This window comes from Hemitrygon akajei, unplaced genomic scaffold (assembly GCF_048418815.1).
Source record: "Hemitrygon akajei unplaced genomic scaffold, sHemAka1.3 Scf000048, whole genome shotgun sequence".
In the NCBI taxonomy this organism is placed as follows: domain Eukaryota; kingdom Metazoa; phylum Chordata; class Chondrichthyes; order Myliobatiformes; family Dasyatidae; genus Hemitrygon; species Hemitrygon akajei.
Window position 1 is genome coordinate 6,772,481 of NW_027331934.1, and position 19,736 is coordinate 6,792,216.

The 19,736-nt window shown below is 43.8% G+C and overlaps 1 protein-coding gene across 2 annotated transcripts in view; it reads left to right on the plus strand.

Annotated features, from left to right (window-relative positions):
* Window positions 1–13,388, plus strand: part of LOC140720917 (uncharacterized) — a 31,265-nt gene extending 17,877 nt beyond the window's left edge. For both annotated transcript variants that reach the window (XM_073035765.1, XM_073035766.1), the window contains 3 exons: window positions 6,616–6,723; window positions 9,634–9,758; window positions 11,100–13,388. In XM_073035765.1, the coding sequence (XP_072891866.1) occupies window positions 11,512–12,648 (1,137 nt within the window). In that variant the 5' untranslated portion in view covers window positions 6,616–6,723; window positions 9,634–9,758; window positions 11,100–11,511 and the 3' untranslated portion in view covers window positions 12,649–13,388. The remainder of the gene's footprint in view (window positions 1–6,615; window positions 6,724–9,633; window positions 9,759–11,099) is intronic.
* Window positions 13,389–19,736: the final 6,348 nt, after the last annotated feature.

The window sequence follows — 19,736 nt, forward strand, 5'->3', positions numbered from 1 at the left end:
GGGGATGGGTGGGTTGATGTATGATGAGAGGTTAAGTAGATTGGGACTCTACTCATTGGAGTTCCGAAGAATGAGAGGCGATCTTATTGAAACATATAAGATTGTGAAGGGGCTTGATCGGGTGGATGCGGGGAGAATGTTCCCAATGATGGGTGAAACTAGGACTAGGGGGCATAATCTTAAAATAAGGGGATGCCGTTCCAGGACTGAGATGCGGAGAAATTTCTTCACTCAGAGGGTAGTGGGGCTGTGGAATTTACTGCCCCAGAGAGCTGCCACAAACCAGGCACGCCCGGGATCCGCTTCAGTTTGCGTATAAGGAGAAGGTGGGAGTGGAGGATGCTATCACGTATTTGCTGCACAAATCACTCTCTCACCTAGATGGGGTCAGTTGTGCTGTGAGGATTACATTCCTTGACTTCTCTAGTGCCTTTAACACCATCCAGCCCAAGATATTAAAGCACAAACTAACGGAGATGGGAGTAGACTCTTACATGGTGGATTGGATAGTGGACTACTTGACAGATAGACCTCAGTATGTGCGGTTGGGAGACTGTAGGTCTGACACAGTGGTCAGCAGCACAGGAGCGCCACAGGGAACCGTACTCTCTCCGGTCCTGTTCACCCTGTACACATCTGACTTCCAATATAACTCGGAGTCCTGCCATGTGCAGAAGTTCGCTGATGACACGGCCATAGTGGGGTGTGTCAGGAATGGACAGGAGGAGGAGTATAGGAAACTGATACAGGACTTTGTGATATGGTGCAACTCAAACTACCTGCGTCTCAATGTCACCAAGACCAAGGAGATGGTGGTGGACTTTAGGAGATCTAGGACTCACATGGAGCCAGTGATCATTAATGGAGAGTGTGTGGAGCAGGTTAAGACCTACAAGTATCTGGGAGTACAGTTGGACGAGAAGCTAGACTGGACTGCCAACACAGATGCCTTGTGCAGGAAGGCACAGAGTCGACTGTACTTCCTTAGAAGGTTGGCGTCATTCAATGTCTGCAGTGAGATGCTGAAGATGTTCTATAGGTCAGTTGTTGAGAGCGCCCTCTTCTTTGTGGTGGCGTGTTGGGGAGGAAGCATTAAGAAGAAGGACGCCTCACGTCTTAATAAGCTGATAAGGAAGGCGGGCTCTGTCGTGGGCATAGTACTGGAGAGTTTAACATCGGTAGCTGAGCGAAGGGCGCTGAGTAGGCTACGGTCAATTATGGAAAACCCTGAACATCCTCTACATAGCACCATCCAGAGACAGAGAAGCAGTTTCAGCGACAGGTTACTGTCGATGCAATGCTCCTCAGACAGGATGAAGAGGTCAATACTCCCCAATGCCATTAGGCTTTACAATTCAACTGCCAGGACTTAAGAACTTTTTAAAGCTATTATTAATGCTTTTTGAGCTAGTGATTTAGATGCATATCATATTATTACTGAGTTAAGTATTGTATTGTATGTAATGAGTTTTTGCTACAACAAGTGTATGGGACATTGGAAAAAAATGCTGAATTTCCCCATGGGGATGAATAAAGTATCTATCTATCTATCTATCTATCTAATAAATTCAAAACAGAGATAGACATTTTCCTGGATAAAAATGGCATTAGGGGATATGGTGAGCGAGCAGGTAAGTGGACATGAGGCTAGGTTTAGATCAGCCATGTGATCTCTTGGACCAGTTTTCGATAGCCTGGATGGGTCGGAGAGGAATTTTCCAGATTTTTTCTCCTCAATTGGCAACTTGTTTTTTTTCCCCAGGTGATCACATGGGTTTGGGCGGGATGAATAATAAAATAAAATGGGCGGCATGGTGCCCTGTTGATTGGCACTGTTGCCTTGTGGGATTCGGTGAAAACTAGAGTTAAGATTGGATCAGCCATGATCTTGTTGAATGGCGGAGCAGGCTTGAGGGGCCGATTGGCCTACTCCTGCTCCTATCTCTTATGTTCTTATGTACTTTATACCCTGATACTTGCCCATATTCTTCCAATCTAAAAGATATTCTTTGCAAAGATTGCAATGGGTTTGTTAAATAAATCAAAACATCATCAGCAAATAAATTAATCTTATATTCTTCTTGATTAACTCTAAAGCCCCCAATGTATGAATCTGTTCTAATTAATTCAGCTAATGGTTCCATTGCCAATACAAATAAAGCAGGTGATAATGGGCAGCCTCGTCTAGTTGACCTCGTTAAGCAAAATGGTGTTGAAATCTGACCATTTGTAGCTACTTTAGCTTGAGGATTAGTATTTAAGGTTTTAATCCATTGTATAAAAGATTTTTCTAACTCATATTTTTCCAATACCTTAAATAAAAAATCCCATTCCAATCTATCAAATGCTTTTTCTGCATCCAAAGCAACTGCCACACTCATTTCCTCTCTTTTTTGTGCCAAATGAATTATACTATGTAACCGGGTTATATTATCCATTGATTGTCTGTTATTAATAAAACCTGTTTGATCCATATGTATTAATTTTGGTAAATATTTAGATATTCTATTAGATAAAATTTTTGCGATTATTTTATAATCTGTATTCAACAAAGAAATAGGCCTATATGATGTTGGTTTTAAAGGATCCCTATCTTTTTTTGGCAATACAGTTATGATCGCTGTTAAAAAAAGATTGTGGGAGTTTATGCATTCTTTCCACTTGGTATATTAATTCCATAAAAGGAGGAATTAATAAATCTTTAAATTTTTTATAACATTCAGGAGGAAAACCATCTTCTCCTGGGGATTTATTACTCTGAAGTGATCCTAAAGCTTCTTCAACCTCTTTTAATATAAAGGACCTATCTAATCCTTTCTGTTCTTCCAAATTTAATTTTGGAAGGGTTATTTGTGATAAAAAATTATCTATCTCAGCAATCTTATTTTGTGATTCTGATTGATATAGTTCAGTATAAATTTTTTTTAAAGTTTCATTAATTTCTAAAGGTTTATAAGTAATCTTTTTTACACTTGTTCTAATTGCATTTATTGTTTTAGAAGCCTGTTCTGTTTTCAACTGCCAAGCAGGAATTTTATGTGATCTTTCACCTAATTTGTAATATTTCTGTTTAGTTCTCATAATTACTTTTTCTGTACGATATGTCTGGAGTGTATTATATTGTAGTTTTTTATTAACAAGTTGTCTTCGTTTTTCTTTTGTCATATATCTCCTCATCTAAATCATTAATATATATTGTAAACAACTGATGTCCCAGCACTGAGCCTTGCGGTACCCTACTAGTCACTGCCTGCCATTCTGAAAAGGTCCCGTTTACTCCCACTCTTTACTTCCTGTCTGCCAACCAATTCTCTATCCACATCAATACCATACCCCCAATACCATGTGCTTTAAGTTTACACACTAATCTCCTGTGTGGGACCTTGTCAATAGCCTTTTGAAAATCTAAATATACCACATCTACTGGCTCTCCCCTATCCACTCTACTAGTTACATCTTCAAAAAATTCTGTAAGATTTGTTACGTATTCAGGCAACAATAAATATATATGAGTTAGGCAAGGGTTTTTATAACAAATAACACGTTTATTAAACACTGAAAACAAACCCCCCAAAAGTAAACAAACATTAGCTTAACCGGAATTCAGCTGCTGTGCGGCAGATTCGCATTTCTTAATAGCGTTGCAGTTCAAACAGTTCTTAAAGCGGTATTGAAAAATAACAGTTCTTTAAAGCGGTATGCCGAAAGTTCAAAAGCTCACAGTCCATTTAAAAGGAGAGACTTTTTAAGGCGATTTAAATTCTCTTCCACGTCGTTGTCCTTCTATCCCCAGCGTCAAACTTTCCCACGAAGAATTTTATGAAATATAACGGCTTAAAGGCACTGACCTTCCTTCCACACTATTCTCAATCTCCCGCTATCCCAGCGGAGATTAACACGAGAACAGTCAACGAAATCCTTCCGAATGAGGATCACACAAGGTCGAACTTTCCACCGTCGAAAATCAATTCTCCTCGATCTTTATCTTCCAAATTCTTATCTTCACTCTCCACCAGCAAAGAAACCGCTGGCAATGAACTTTTAAACTTTAGGCATTAGATAAAACTTCATTTTTCAACTAAACTGCGTCATCACATTAAATCACGCAGTGACATGAAGTCATCTTGGCAAATCTAGCCACGAACTGCCCCACCTGACAGGGTGGGTCTTCCTTTTATACCCTGTAAAAAAAAACTGTCACATGACCTCTACTGGCGGGAAAATGACATCACTCCACCATCACAAGACCATTACCTCAAGTCCAGTATAACTTCAACCCCAGTCACGTGACAAGGGTACCACTGTCATGTGTCACGGGTACGTAACAGATTCGTCAGACAAGACTTTCCTTTCACAAATCCATGCTGACTTTGTCCGATGATTTCACCTCTTTCCAAATGTGCTGTTATCACATCTTTGATAACCGACTCCAGCATTTTCCCCACCACTGACATCAGACTAACCGGTCTATAATACCCCAGTTTTTCTCTCCCTCCTTTTTTAAAAAGTGGGGTTACATTAGCCACCCTCCAATCCTCAGGAACCAATCCAGAATCTAAGGAGTTTTGAAAAATTATCACTAATGCATCCACTATTTCTTGGGCTACTCTGGGATGCAGACTATCTGGCCCTGTGGATTTATCTGCCTTTAATCCCTTCAATTTACCTAACACCACTTCCCTACTAACATGTATTTACCTCAGTTCCTCCATCTCACTAGACCCTCGGTCCCTTACTATTTCCGGAGGATTATTTATGTCCTCCTTAGTGAAGACAGAACCAAAGCAGTTATTCAATTGGTCTGCCATGTCTTTGTTCCCCATGATCAATTCACCTGTTTCTGACTGTAAAGGTCCTTACATTTGTCTTGACCAATCTTTTTCTATTCACATATCTGTAAAAGCTTTTACAGTCAGTTTTTATGTTCCCTGCCAGCTTTCTCTCATAATCATTTTTCCCTTTCCTAATTAAGCCCTTTGTCCTCCTGTGCTGGTCTCTGAATTTCTCCCAGTCCTCAGGTGTGCCGCCTTCTTTTTGCTAATTTATATGTTTCTTCTTTGGACTTGATACTATCCCTAATTTCCCTTGTCAGCCACGGGTGCACTACCTTCCCTGGTTTATTCTTTTGCCAAACTGGGATGAACAATTGTTGTAGTTCATCCATGTAATCTTTAAATGCTTCCCATTGCATATCCACCGTCAACCCTTTAAGTATCATTTGCCAGTCTATCTTAGCTAATTCACATCTCATACCTTCAAAGTTACCCTTCTTTAAGTTCAGAACCTTTGTTTCTGAATTAACTATGTCACTCTCCATCTTAATGAAGAATTCCACCATATTATGGTCACTCTTACCCAAGGGGCCTGGCACGACAAGATTGCTAACTAACCCTTCCTCATTGCTCGATACCCAATGTAGAATGGCCTGCTCTCTGGTTAGTTCCTCAACATTCCTATGCAATGGCAAGCATTTAAAGATTGCATGGATGAACTACAACAAGAGTTCACCCCAGTTTGGCAAAAGAATAAACCAGGGAAGGTAGTGCACCCGTGTATGACAAGGGAAATTAGGGGTAGTATCAAGTCCAAAGAAGAAACATACAAATTAGCCAGAAAAAGTGGCACACCTGAGGACTGGAGGAAATTCAGTGTCTAGCAGAGGAGGACAATGGGCTTAATTAGGAAAAGGAAAAAAGATTATGAGAGAAAGCTGGCAGGGAACATAAAAACTGACTGTAAAAGCTTTTATAGATAAGTGAAAAGAAAAAAATTGGTTAAGACAAATATAGGTCACTTACAGTTAGAAACAGGTGAATTGATCATAGGGAACAAGGACATGGCAGACCAATTGAATAACGACTTTAGTTCTGTCTTCACTAAGGAGGACATAAATAATCTTCCGGAAATAGTAGAGGACCGAGGGTCTAGTGAGATGGAGGAACTGAGGGTAATACATGTTAGTAGGGAAGTGGTGTTAGGTAAATTGAAGGGATGAAAGGCAGATGAATCCCCAGGGCCAGATGGTCTGCATCCCAGAGTAGCCCAAGAAATAGTGGATGCATTAGTGATAATTTTTCAAAACTCTTTAGATTCTGGATTAGTTCCTGAGGATTGGAGGGTGGCTAATGTAACCTCACTTTTTTAAAAAAGGAGGGAGTGAGAAACCGGGGAATTATAGACTGGTTAGCCTGACATCGGTGGTGGGGAAAATGCTAGAGTTGGTTGTGAAAGATGTGATAACAGCACATTTGGAAAGAGGTGAAATCATCGGACAACATCAGCATGGATTTGTGAAAGGAAAATCATGTCTGGCGAACCTTACAGAATTTTTTGAGGATGTAACTAGTAGAATGGATAGGGGAGAACAAGTGGATGTGGTATATTTGGATTTTCAAAAGGCTTTTGACAAGGTTCCACACAGGAGATTAGTGTGTAAACTTAAAGCACACGGTATTGGGGGTATGGTATTGATGTGGATAGAGAATTGGTTGGCAAACAGGAAGCAAAGAGTGGGAGTAAACAGGACCTTTTTGGATTGGCAGGCAGTCACCAGTGGGGTACTACAAGGCTCAGTGCTGGGAACCCAGTTGTTTACAATATATATTAATGATTTAGACGAGGGAATTAAATGCAGCGTCTCCAAGTTTGCGGATGACACGAAGCTGGGCGGCAGTGTTAGCTGTGAGGATGCTAAGAGGATGCAGGGTGACTTGGATATGTTAGGTGAGTAGGCAAATTCATGGCAGATGCAATTTAATGTGGATCAATGTAAGGTTATTCACTTTGGTTGCAAGAACAGGAAAACAGATTATTATCTGAATGGCCTATTAGGAAAAGGGGAGGTGCAACGAGACCTGGGTGTCATTGTACACCAGTCATTGAAAGTGGGCATGCAGGTACAGCAGGCAGTGAAAAAAGCAAATGGTATGTTGGCATTCGTAGCAAGAGGATTTGAGTACAGGAGCAGGGAGGTCCTACTGCTGTTGTACAAGGCCCTGGTGAGGCCACAGCTGGCGTACTGTTTGCAGTTTTGGTTCCCTAATCTGAGGAAAGACATTCTTGCCATAGAGGAAGTACAAAGAAGGTTCACCAGATTGATTCCTGGGATGGCCGGACTTTCATATGAAGAAAGACTGGATCGACTAGGCTTATACTCGGTGGAATTTAGAAGATTGAGGGGGGATCTTATTGAAACGTATAAAATTCTAAAGGGATTGGACAGGCTAGATGCAGGAAGCTTGTTTCTGATGTTGGGGCAGTCCAGAATGAGGGGTCACAGTTTAAGGATAAAGGCGAAGCCTTTTAGGACCAAGATGAGGAAAAACTTCTTCACACACAGAGTGGTGAACCTGTGGAATTCTCTGCTACAGGAAACAGTTGAGGCCGGTTTATTGGCTATATTTAAGAGGGAGTTAGATATGGCCCTTGTGGCTAAAGGGATCGGGGGTATGGAGAGAAAGCAGGTACAGGGTTCTGTGTTGGATGATCAGCCATGATCATACTGAATGGCGGTGCAGGCTCCATTAGGCCTACTCCTGCACCTATTTTCTATGTTTCTATGTGTGGAAAATTAAAATCTCCCACAATCACAACCTTGTGCTTACTACAAATATCTGCTATCTCCTTACAAATTTGCTCCTCCAATTCTCGCTCCCAATTAGGTGGTTTATAATACACCCCTATAAGTGTTACTATACCTTTCCCATTCCTCAATTCCACCCAAATAGGCTCCCGAAATGAGCCCTGTAATCTATCCTGTCAAAGCACCACTGTAATCTTTTCTCGGACAAGTATTGCAAACCACCCCCCCCCCCCGCCCTTCTGAAGCAACGAAATGCAGGAATATTTAGTTGCCAATCACACCCCTCCTGCAACCATGTTTCACTAATAGATACAACATCATTTTTCCAGTTATCAATCCATACTCTAAGCTCATCCACCTTTCTTACAATGCTCCTAGCAATAAAATAGATGCATTCAAGAAACTTTCCACCTCTTCCTCTCTGTTTATCCCTAATGGTGCAAACAACTTGATTATCTCTTTTTTTCCCTTCTCCCCTACATCTTCAGTCTGAGTGCTCCTACATCAGGGAGGAAGTTCAAATCAGCTCTGTGTTAAATGTTTAACCATCACGGTGACTGAAGGCAGCTGCAGGTTCATGAGGGACTGTTACTGTCAGATTCTGCAGTTCTTGCGGCTGTTCATCGCACCCAGGACTGAACCCTGGTCAGTGAATATTGGAGGAGTCTGTTCTACCGATGTTAGCCTTAAACTAGACTGGCATTTAATATTGTGGATCTGTGAATGATAAATCAGTTCTCTATCAAATCCCGTGTCTCAGGTACTTACTGTCTCTACCACACTCACAATGTACACTAGAAAGGCCACTCAGCCCATCTGGTTCCTGCCCATGTTTCTGTTCCATATCAGTATATCAAAATCTATCCCTGCCGTTCCCCTCTCACTCTCCCTGAGATGACAGGTTGCAACTAGTCACCACTCCGTGGGATAGGAGATTTCCTGTGAATTTCATGGAAACGTATAAATGCACAACACATTACAGATGCTTTGTCCCACTTTGCTGTGCTGACCATGTATCTTACTCTAGAAACTGCTTAGAATTACTCTACCACATAGCCACCCATTTTCCTAAGCTCCATGTACCTATCTGAGAGTCTCTTAAAAGACCCTATTGTATCTGCCTCTACCACCGTCACTGGCAGTGCATTCCACACACACACACCACTCTTTTCTTAAAAAAGTTAGCTCTGACATCTCCTCTGTACCTACTTCCAAGCAGCTTAAACCTATTCCCCCTCGTGTTAGCCGTTTCAGCCGTGGGAAAAAGCCTCTGGCAATCCACACGACCAATGCCACTAATCATCTTATACACCTGCATGAATTTCCTGCATGATTTTCTCCAGGGTGAATAAGACGATGAGCTCACTGTGGTTTTGACGTTCTCTCTCTCTCTCTCTCCTTATTTTTGACGTCACAGCCCCGCCTCACTCAGGCACTTAAAGCGACACTCACAGTAAGCGAACCTGCGGTCTCGTAACACAATGCACCTCTAAAGTCTGACAGCAGACTAGCGAGTGAATCTTCGATGGTGCAGAATCAGAAACCAAAGAGTTGCCAGCCTGAGTCAGGGCTTTGGGGCTCCAGAGAGAGATGGGGTCTAGAGTTTACCAGGAGGAGGAGGAATCAGACCAGCAGGATGTGGCTACAAAAGAAAGGTCAGAAACATTTGTAAACTGGTTGACCGAAAAAAATGTGGTTAATTTCACACAGCAAATGTGGAGAGGAATAAAAAGACAATGTTTAGGCCAAGCCCCTTCAGCATGCCTAGCCTGTATACACCGCTTCTTAGTTGCTCTCTGAATTGCAGAGTTCCTCCAGCGTTTTGTGTGTGTGTCTCTGTATTTCCAGCAACTGTAGAATCTCCTGTGTTTTATAACTGCATTTTACTTTGGCATTAGATACACGTTGATATTGAGTATATTGCTTATGGGAGCCGCTTTCTGCGTTAAAACAGCTGCAAATTTTTTCTATACACACTATAAAAAAAAATGAGGCATGGACATTGAACCGGTGCTTGCAGAAATGTTTAATGGCACCGTGATTACCCATAGGGCCATGCGTTAAGAATTTTGCTGTGCTGAAGTGCCGATGAAATGCGCCGGCATCAGGCTGAGAACGTTCCCGAGTATCACGCATGCGCGCAGTACACAGAAGGCCTTGAAAATGTCGGCTGCAGGTAAGAACGATTCTCCGTGTTTTTATCTTAAACACTGAATTCACAACAATTCCTGTGAAATCTGGACACCGTGGCCAACAATCCCGGGACAGTCCTGCTCTCGTCCCTGTCTCTCAGCACCACGATCCGTACACGGGCCCTGGGGAGCTTCCGGCTGCAGAGTGAATGGGAACCGATGGATCTTTCAGACAGAGCTGAGCTCCAGCTATAATAAAGGCAAGGATTAGGAACTGAGAGAAAGGGAACAAAATCTTTTACATCACCAGTTGAGAAAATCACCTTTGTTCTACCTCCAATCACTAATGAGAAAATCTGAAGATGCTGGAAATCCAAGCAACACACTCACAAAATGCTGGCGAAATTCAGCATTAGTAGTCTTTTCCATAGATGCTGCCCGGCCTGCTGAGTTCCTCCAGCATTTTGTGTCTGTTGCTTGTTCTACCTCCTCTTGTTCTGGACTTTTCTACCCGTGAGAGCATGTTTTGTCCCATTCTCTCTGAGTACAATAATGATATCAAACACCTTTGCCCTGGGCAGCAAGTAGCTTTCACATTACACATGTGCCAGACTCCAGTGAGACAGACTACTGCCCTTCCCTTCATATTCATTGGCATTGCCATCACTGAGCTCACCACTGTCAGTCATTGGGGGAGGCTTCAGGGGAATACAGAAACTGGTGATACTTGTGTGTATTCTGGTGTTGCAAAAGTTGCTGGGGAATTTGCAAGTGGGAAGAAGTGAAGTGATATTTGGAAATCTGACTTTTTAAAGCATAACTTAGCAAGTAAACCACATATGGACAATATGCAAAAACTTTGGTAAGAAAATCCTTCATTACTCATTACAGGCCTGCTACATAGGTTGTGTGAGTGTGCAGATGAACTGGATCGAACCCAGAGGAGATCAAAGTTCCTGTTGACAGTGATTTACTCGCTGTGAAAATGAATACCTCTCTATAAAAAAATCACAGTGCACATCTTGTCACTGGGTAAAAAAAATGCACAGTGCAAGACTTATGTACACACTGGTTATTACAAATTAGAGGGGGTATTGGAGGGAAGATGGGGAGACCTGTAGTGTCCCTGATGCCCTCACTTACAAGAAATGCATCCAGCTGCAGCTTGTAACCTGCACTTTAAGGAGTTGGAACTTGAAACACATATGGGGATTGATGGTCATTTCAGATACCAGCACTCTGCCCAGTCAGGAGATGATTTCTCTTCCAACTTCGGTTTAACCTCAATGTAACAGTGTGATACCAAATCAAACCTTGGCAACTCAAGTAATCTCATCTGAAATGTTGTCCTACATCCATTGATGGATTTTGTAAATCTTTTACAGGTTAAAAATGAGAAGGAATTTGTCTCCAGGAATCTCAAACACGGCACGCCAGTTTTGTTCTCTCTGTCTGGATATTTAAGAAGTGGAGCGAGGGATTCAATCGACCATCCTTCCTGCTCAGACTGTGGGGAGGGATTCACTTGGTCATTTGAACAACTAGCAAGCCCGGCATTTTACACATGAGAAAGGCCGTTCACCTGCTCAGACAGTGGGAATGGATTCACTTGGTCATTTCAACTGAAGGTACATCAGCAAGATCACACTGGGCAACGCCATTCATCTGTTCTGTGTGTGAGAAAGGATTCAGTCTGTCTTCCCACCTGTGGACACAGCAGTCAGATCACACTACACTGGGCAGAGGCTGGTCATCTGCTGAATTTCGGGGAAGCGATTCTCTCGGTCATCTGACCTAATGGCACACCAACGTGTTCACATCAGGGGGCAGCCATTCACCTGCACAGTCTGCAGGAAGGGATTCACTCAGTCATCCACCCTACTGGAACATCAGCGAGTTCACACTGGGGAGAGGTCGTTCACCTGCTCAGTCTGTGGGAAAGGATTCACTCGGTTAGCTAACCTACAGAATCACCAGCGAGTTCACACTGGGGAGAAGCCATTCACCTGCTCAGTCTGTGGGAAGAGATTCACTCAGTCATCCACCCTACAGATTCATCAGCGAGTTCACACTGAGGAGAAGCCGTTCACCTGCTCAGTCTGTGGGAAGGGATTCACCCGGTCATCCAACCTACTAGTACATCAGCGAGTTCACACTGGGGAGAGGCCATTCACCTGCTCAGACTGTGGGAAGGGCTTCACTCAGTCATCCAACCTACTGAGTCATCAGCGAGTTCACAGTGAGGAGATGCCGTTCACCTGCTCAGAATGTGGGAAGGGATTCACTCAGTCATCCAACCTACTGGTACATCAGCGAGTTCACACTGGGGAGAGGCCATTCACCTGCTCAGTCTGTGGGAAGGGCTTCACTCAGTCATCCAACCTACTGGTACATCAGCGAGTTCACACTGGGGAGAAGCCATTCACATGCTCAGAATGTGGGAAGGGATTCATACTGTCATCCCACCTACAGAGTCATCAGCGAGTTCACACTGGGGAGAAGCCGTTCACCTGCTCAGAATGTGGGAAGGGATTCACTCAGTCATCTACCCTACTGGTACATCAGCGAGTTCACACTGGGGAGAGGCCATTCACCTGCTCAGACTGTGGGAAGGGCTTCACTCAGTCATCCAACCTACTGGTACATCAGCAAGTTCACACTGGGGAGAAGCCATTCACCTGCTCAGTCTGTGGGAAGGGATTCATACTGTCATCCCACCTACAGAGACACCAGCGAGTTCACACTGGGGAGAGGCCATTCACCTGCTCAGTCTGTGGGAAGGGATTCACTCAGTCATCCAACCTACAGAATCATCAGCGAGTTCACACTGGGGAGAGGCCGTTCACCTGCTTAGACTGTGGGATAGGATTCACTCAGTCATCACAACTACTGGCACACCAGTCAGTTCACAGTGGGGACTGGCCGTTGTTATGAATCTCTGTGTTTTGTTTGCTGTGGACTGTCATTTTAAGACAGAGAGAGAGATTAAGAAGGTGAATCAGTCTGACTTGCAGCTTGTTTACATCGCTCGCAGCTTGTTTAGATTTAACCGAGGACACAGACACTCAGAGTCAGACGGAGATGAAGGAGGAAAAATGGAAGGATTGAAACCGGGGAACTAGTGGCCAAGGGTCACTGTTTGGAACTTTCCTTTGCCCACAAGTGTGGGTTAATTATCGATTCACCGTACATCGAATGTGTGGTTGTCACTTTGTTTGATCCATAGGGGTGGATCTGATTTGGTGTATCCTGTGGAGACCCCTTATGTGTTAACCCTTGCCTGGCTGTGGTGTGGTAGTTCACTTGAAGATGATACACCTTCTGACAAGTCACTTTCGGTGAGAATTTGTATGTGGATTTGGAACAATGATGGATAAAATCTACAGCAACTGTTCTCTCGTTTTACCACCGTAGAACCTGTGGAATTCTACATATTTGCATGCTCTCGCCATTTACCCTGGATTACAAATCTCTCTCTCATCACCTATTCTGCGGTTGAACTGAACTTTCATACTTTACCATCTCAAGACTCCAAGCCTTGTTTCCCCCGAGCTCAATAGTTTGGGAGTTATATTTACACACATTTATAAACTTAACACTGTTAACTTCTGTTTATCTTGTTTAAGTTGCAAGATTACAAGTAGATTCTAATAAAGATAGATTTAACATCAAAACCAGACTCCAGGTGTAGTCTATTGCTGCTGGTTTGTTTCTAAAGCATTATGGTTCGTAAAAAATTTGGGGCGTGCGTCTGGGATATGAACAAATTTGGGGGCTATTGATCGATGAATTATCGATTTGATTGGGGAAATCCCTTTTGATTTATTTGTGTGTGGAAATCAGCAGCAATGGACATTTATAAATTTCTGGAAGTGCCAACCCCTGAGGCATCAGAAAAAGCCAAAAAGAATGAATTGCTGACTGTTGCTAATGGGCTGAATCTTAAGCAGGTAAGGGGGTGTGAAGGACCAGGGCAAGCATAAAACTGGGAGAGGAGGTAAAGGTAAACCAATAGTGGTTTTATTATAAAATATAGGCATCCACCCCCTTTTTCAGAGACTGGGATCCCTGTTTCAAACGGTAATGATGTGCATTTCAATGTGTTCACCTCTCCGTCCTCGATTCTCTAAATGAAAGGGTTATCACATTTGATTTTTCTTTATAGGATGACCCAACCATTTCAGGGATCAGTCTATTGAAACTTCATTGCACTCTCTATAACAAATACTCTCTAACCACTTTGTTAATCCTCTGTGCAAAAAAAATGTCCATCTTCTGTAGCCCCGTGTTGCCCCAACCACTCACCTCCTACCCCTGTCATTGGCCCCACTTGCAGGTCAACTGTCTGCCGGTGTTCCCCCCCCCCCCCCAATGTGAATCCCTCTGCTCGCCACCATCGTGGGCTCAGACATTTCCACCGGGACAAACATCCTGTCCGCCCCCTCTCACACCATCGTTTTCCTTTCAATAAAATCCCTCCTCTCCTACCTCTCGGCGACACATCAGACTCCGGCCGCAGAAGACGCTTCACAAAAGCCCCAACTTCCCTTGGAGGGAAATGGAAATAAATCAAAAAACGGACATTTACTCCGCTGTGATGTGGAGTTTGAGGCCGGAGCGGGAGGCGAACTCAGCGGGGATAACGCCCTCTGGACTTGTCCACCTCTGTGACTGGTGGTAACAAGTGATTGACATCGCTTTGCACCAATGGGAATAGCGCAGCTCCTGAATCCTCTGTTGACAGCGGTGGGGGAGGGCTGGTCACGCGATTATTAGCCCAGCTATTAAACTGATAAAGCCCGAGCTCAGCAGCGCATGGATGACGTAAGACGCTGTGCACGTAAGGGCAGATCCCGGTGTGGGAAGACCATGCGTGACGTCAGGCACGAGGGGGATCTGTGTGATGTCACCTGTGGGATGCGCTCGCATTTAAATACACCTTAATGTGCGTTTCTTATGATTTCAGAGGGACAACAACATTTATCACGGGTTGCATTACTGAATCCAGTGTTGTGAGATGTAAAGTCCCCTGTTATGTGTCCGGCTGGGCCGTGTTGTTTGGGGGCTATTGATCGATTAATTATCTAGTTCATTGGGCATATCCCTTTTGATTTATTTGTGTGTGGAAATCAGCAGCAGTGGTTATTGATAAATTTCTGTGGGTTGGATGACTGAGTGAATCCCTTCCCACGTACTTCCTCATCCAAGTCATCCACTCTTGGTCTTCCTGGAATCATTCTTTGAAACTTCTCTGGACCCACTCCAATACGAACACATCTTTTGCTCAGATAATAAGTCGGAAGTACAGGTCGGAATCTGCTCACCATACACCAACAGTGATCTGCCCAATGCGTTATAAAGCTATAGTATCGCATCCTTGCTCTTATATTGCTAACATTGCAGTTGTCATCCTTAATCAACTCAATCTGCAAGCAAACCTTTAGCGCCTCTTGCTCAAGGACTCACAAGCACTTATGCACCTCTAATTTTTTCAAGTTTCTCCCATTTATTTTTTTTCTACACCCAATTACTTCTACCAAATGTACATGACTTGCATACACTCTATTTCAACTGCTACTTTGCTGGCATTCTCCAGACCTATCGAAGTCCTTCTGCAGACTCCCGCTTTGCTCTAAACTACCTGTCCCGTACCTATCCTTGTATCAACTGCAATGTTCGTCACCAAGGTATCAATTCCATCATCCATATCATTCAGATTTAACATGAAACGATGCGGTCTCAATACTGACCCCTGCAGAACAGCATTAGTTACCGACAGCAAAACAGAATTGCCCACATTATTCTGACGTTTTCTCCCTTGTCAGTACAAGTTTCTTTCCTGTAATTCCATGAGCTGTGATCCTGTTCAGCAGCCTCACGTGCAGCACCTTAGAAACATAGAAAACCTGCAGCACGTTACAGGCCCTTTGGCTCACAAAGCGATGCCGAACATGTCCTTGCTCTAGAAATGCCAAGGGTTACCTACAGTTCTCTATTTTTCTCAGCTCCGTGTAACTATCCAGGAGTCTCTTAAAAGACCCTATCGTGTCCGCCTCCACCACCATTGCCGGCAGCCCATTCCAAGCACTCACCACTCTCTGTGTAAAAAACTTACCCCTGACATCTCCTCTGTACCTACTTCCAAGCATCTTCAAACTATGCCCTCTCGTGCTAGCAATTTCAGCCCTGGGAAAAAGCCTCGAACTATCCACACGATCAATGTCTCTCATTTTCTTGTACACTTCTTTCAGGTCACCTCTCATCCTCCATCACTCCAAGGAGAAAAGACTGAGTTCACTCAACCTATTCTCAAAAGCCATGCTCCCCTATCCAAACAACATCCTCGTTAATCTCCTCAGTACCCTTTCTATGGCTTCCACATCCTTCCTGTAGTTTGGCGACCAGAACTGAGCTCAGTACTCCAAGTGGGGTCTGACCAAAGTCCTATATAGCTGCAACATTACATCTCGGCTTTTAAACTCAAGTCTGCGTTGATTAAGGCCAATGCACAGTATGGCTACTTAACCACAGAGTCAACCTACATAGCAGCTTTGAGTCTCCTATGGACTCCGTCCCCAAGATGCCTCTGTCCCTCCACACTGCCAAGAGGCTTAGCATTAATACTATATTCTATCATATTTGACCGAAGAAAATGAACCACATCACACTTCTTCGGGTTGAACTCCATTTGCCACTTCTCAGCCCAGGTTTGCAGACTATCAATATCCCCCTGCAACCTAACCCAGCCTTTGTGTCATCAGCAAATTTACTAACCCATACCTCCACTTCCTCATCCAGGTCATTTATAAAAGTCACGAAGGGTAGGGGCCCCAGAACCGATCCCTGAGGCAGACCACTGGTCACCGACCTCCATGCAGAATATGACCAGTCTACAACCACTCTTTGTCTTCTGTGAGCAAGCCAGTTCTGGATGCACAAAGCAATGTGCCCTTGGATCCTATGCCTCCTTACTTTCTCAATAAGCCTTGCATGGGGTACCTTGTTGAAGATCATGTGAAAATCCAAGCAAACGACATACACTGCCTCTGCTTTATCTATCTTGCCTGTTATTTCCGCAAAGTATTCCAAGAGATTTGTCAGTCAAGATTTCCTCGAAACAATCCGGCTGACTTTGGCCTACTTCATCATGTTTCCCCAATTACAGTACCCAAAAAACACACTCTTAGTATACTATAACATCTTCCTGACCACTAAGGTCAGACTAACTGTCCAATAATTTTCTTTCTTGTGCCCCCTCTCTTAAAGAGTGGAGTGACATTTGCAAATTTCTGGTCCACCAGAACCGTTCCAAAATTTAGTGATTTCTGATAGATCATTACTCATCACTTGAAGAGAAAACTAAGGGGGAACTTCTTCATTCAGAGGCGGGGAGAGTGTGCACCGAGCTGCCAGAGCAAGTGGCAGGGACGATTGTAATCTTTAAGAGAAGTTTGCTTAGGTCATTGGATGAGAAGCATATGGAGGGCTATGGTCCAGGTGGAAGTTGTTGGAACTCGGAAGATTAATGCTTTAGCACGGACTAGACTGGCCGAATGGCATTTTCCTGTGTTGTAGTGTTTTATGACTCTAATGCCTTCACAATTTCTTCAGCTACCTCTTTCTGAAGTCTGCGGTGTCTTATCTACCTTCAGGCCTTTCAGCTTCAAAAATACCTTCTCTCCTTGGTAAAAGCATGTATCCTCACTTCTGCCCCAGGTACTGCTGAATGTTTGGCATTTATGTAATAAATTTAATGACACAACTGTAGTGGGTGACTTCAATCTGCAGGAGGATTGGGAAAGTCAGATTGGCGTGAGATCGCTAAAGAGGGGATGTATTGAATGCAAATGAAATGGCTCTTTAGAGCAGCTGATGTTTGAGCCTACTCGGGGAACTGCTATCTTAGATTGGATGTGTAAGGTTTCTCTTCAAGCTCCCTCTTCAAGCTCCAGAGCCCTTCTCGGTGGCCGGTGGAAGTAAAGATTTTTTTGATTATATTGAAGGTCTGGATGCTTGATAAACACCGGGGTGGAGAGCTATAAGACCCAAAGATATAGGAGCAGAATGAGGCTGTTCCGTCCATCGAGTCTGCTCCGCCTGTTCATCATGGCAGATACAATATTTTATCTGAGGCCCAAACTGCTCGTATCCCGTCAGTAGGTATTAGTAAGTACTGGTACCAAGATAGGTGGCGTTGTGGATAATGAAGTAGGCTTTCAAAGCTTGCAGAGAGATTTAGGCCAGTTAAAAGAGTGGGCTGAAAGATGGCAGATGGAGTTTAATGCTGAAAAGTGTGAGTTGCTACATTTTGGTAGGACTAATCAAAATGGGACGTATATGGTAAATGGTAGGGCGTTGAGGAATGCAGTAGAACAGAGTGATATAGGAATAATGGGGCATAGTTCCCTGAAGGTGGAATCTCATGTGGATAGGGTGGTGAAGAAAGCTTTTGGGATGTTGTCCTTTATAAATCGGAGCACTGAGTATAGGAGCTGGGATGTAATGTTAAAATTGTACAAGGCATTGGTGAGGCCAAATTTGGAGTATTGTGTACAGTTCTGGTCACCGAATGCTAGTAAAGATGTCAGATATTGATTAGGAGCTTGCAGAGTTATGAGTGCTAAACAGACCTTATGGAAATGGGGTGAAGAGTTAACAATTCCCCCCCCCACCCCTTGAGTACTATGAACTATTGCTATTACTATGCTGCTACTGAGAGAGAGCGAGAGATGAAGCACAGAGGCAGGGACATCTGCTACAGATAAGAGGGAGGGAGACATTTGATTTACGTATTATGGCTGCTTCCTGGCCTTGGTAAGGCCGAATTTGGAGTATTGTGTACAGTTCTGGTCACTGAATCATAGGAAACATGTCAACAAAATAGAGAGAGTACAGAGATTTACTAGAATGCTGACTAGGTTTCAGCACCTAAGTTATAGGGAAAGGTTGAACAAATTAGGTCTTTATTCTTTGTAGCGTAGAAGGTTGAGGGGGGACTTGATAGAGGTATTTAAAATGATGAGGGGGATAGATAGAGTTGACGTGGATAGGCTTTTTCCATTGAGAGTAGGGGAGATTCAAACAAGAGGACATGAGTTGAGAGTTCAGAGGCATAAGTTTAAGGGTAACACGAGGGGGAACTTCTTTACTCAGAGAGTGGTAGCTGTGTGGAACGAGCTTCAAGTAGAAGTGGTAGAGGCAGGTTCGATTTTGTCATTTAAAGTAAAATTGGATAGGTATATGGACAGGAAAGGAGTGGAGGGTTATGGGCTGAGTGCGGGCGGGTGGGACTAGGTGAGAGTAAGCGTTCGGCACGGACTAGAAGGGCCGAGATGGCCTGTTTCCGTGCTGTAATTGTTATATGGTTACATGGGTAATATCACCGTCAACCTGCGCAGCAGCTTTCAGTGTCCTGTCGACACAGACACCAAGATCTGTCAGATCCTCCACACTGCCAAGAGACATACCAAATGAAAACAGTTCACACTTATCTGGGATGAACCCCGTCTGACGCTGTTCAGCCCGGTTCCGCATCCTGTCGATGTCCCGCTGTAAACTCTGACAGCCCTCCAGGCGATCTGCAACACCCTCAACTTCAGTGCCATCAGCAAACGTACTAACCCACCCCTTCTACTTCTTCATCCAGGTGATGTATAAAAATCACAAAGTGGAGGGGTCCCACAGCAGATCCCTGCGGAACACCTCTGGTCACCGACCTCCATGAGGAAAACAAACTATATATAACCGTGTGAACGCCGATTCTGAATCCACAAGGCAATGTCTCCATGGATCCCATGCCACCTTGGTTTCTGAATAAGCCTTGCACGGGGACCCTTGTCAAATGCCGTACTGGAATCCATATACACTACATCCACTGTTTTCACCTCATCAATTTGCTTTGTGACTTCCTCAATGAATGCAGTCAGGTTCGTAAGGCACGACCTGCTCATGATCAGGCTATGCCGACTATCCCTAATCAGGTTATGTCTCTCCTCATGCTCATAAATCCTGCTCCTCAGAAT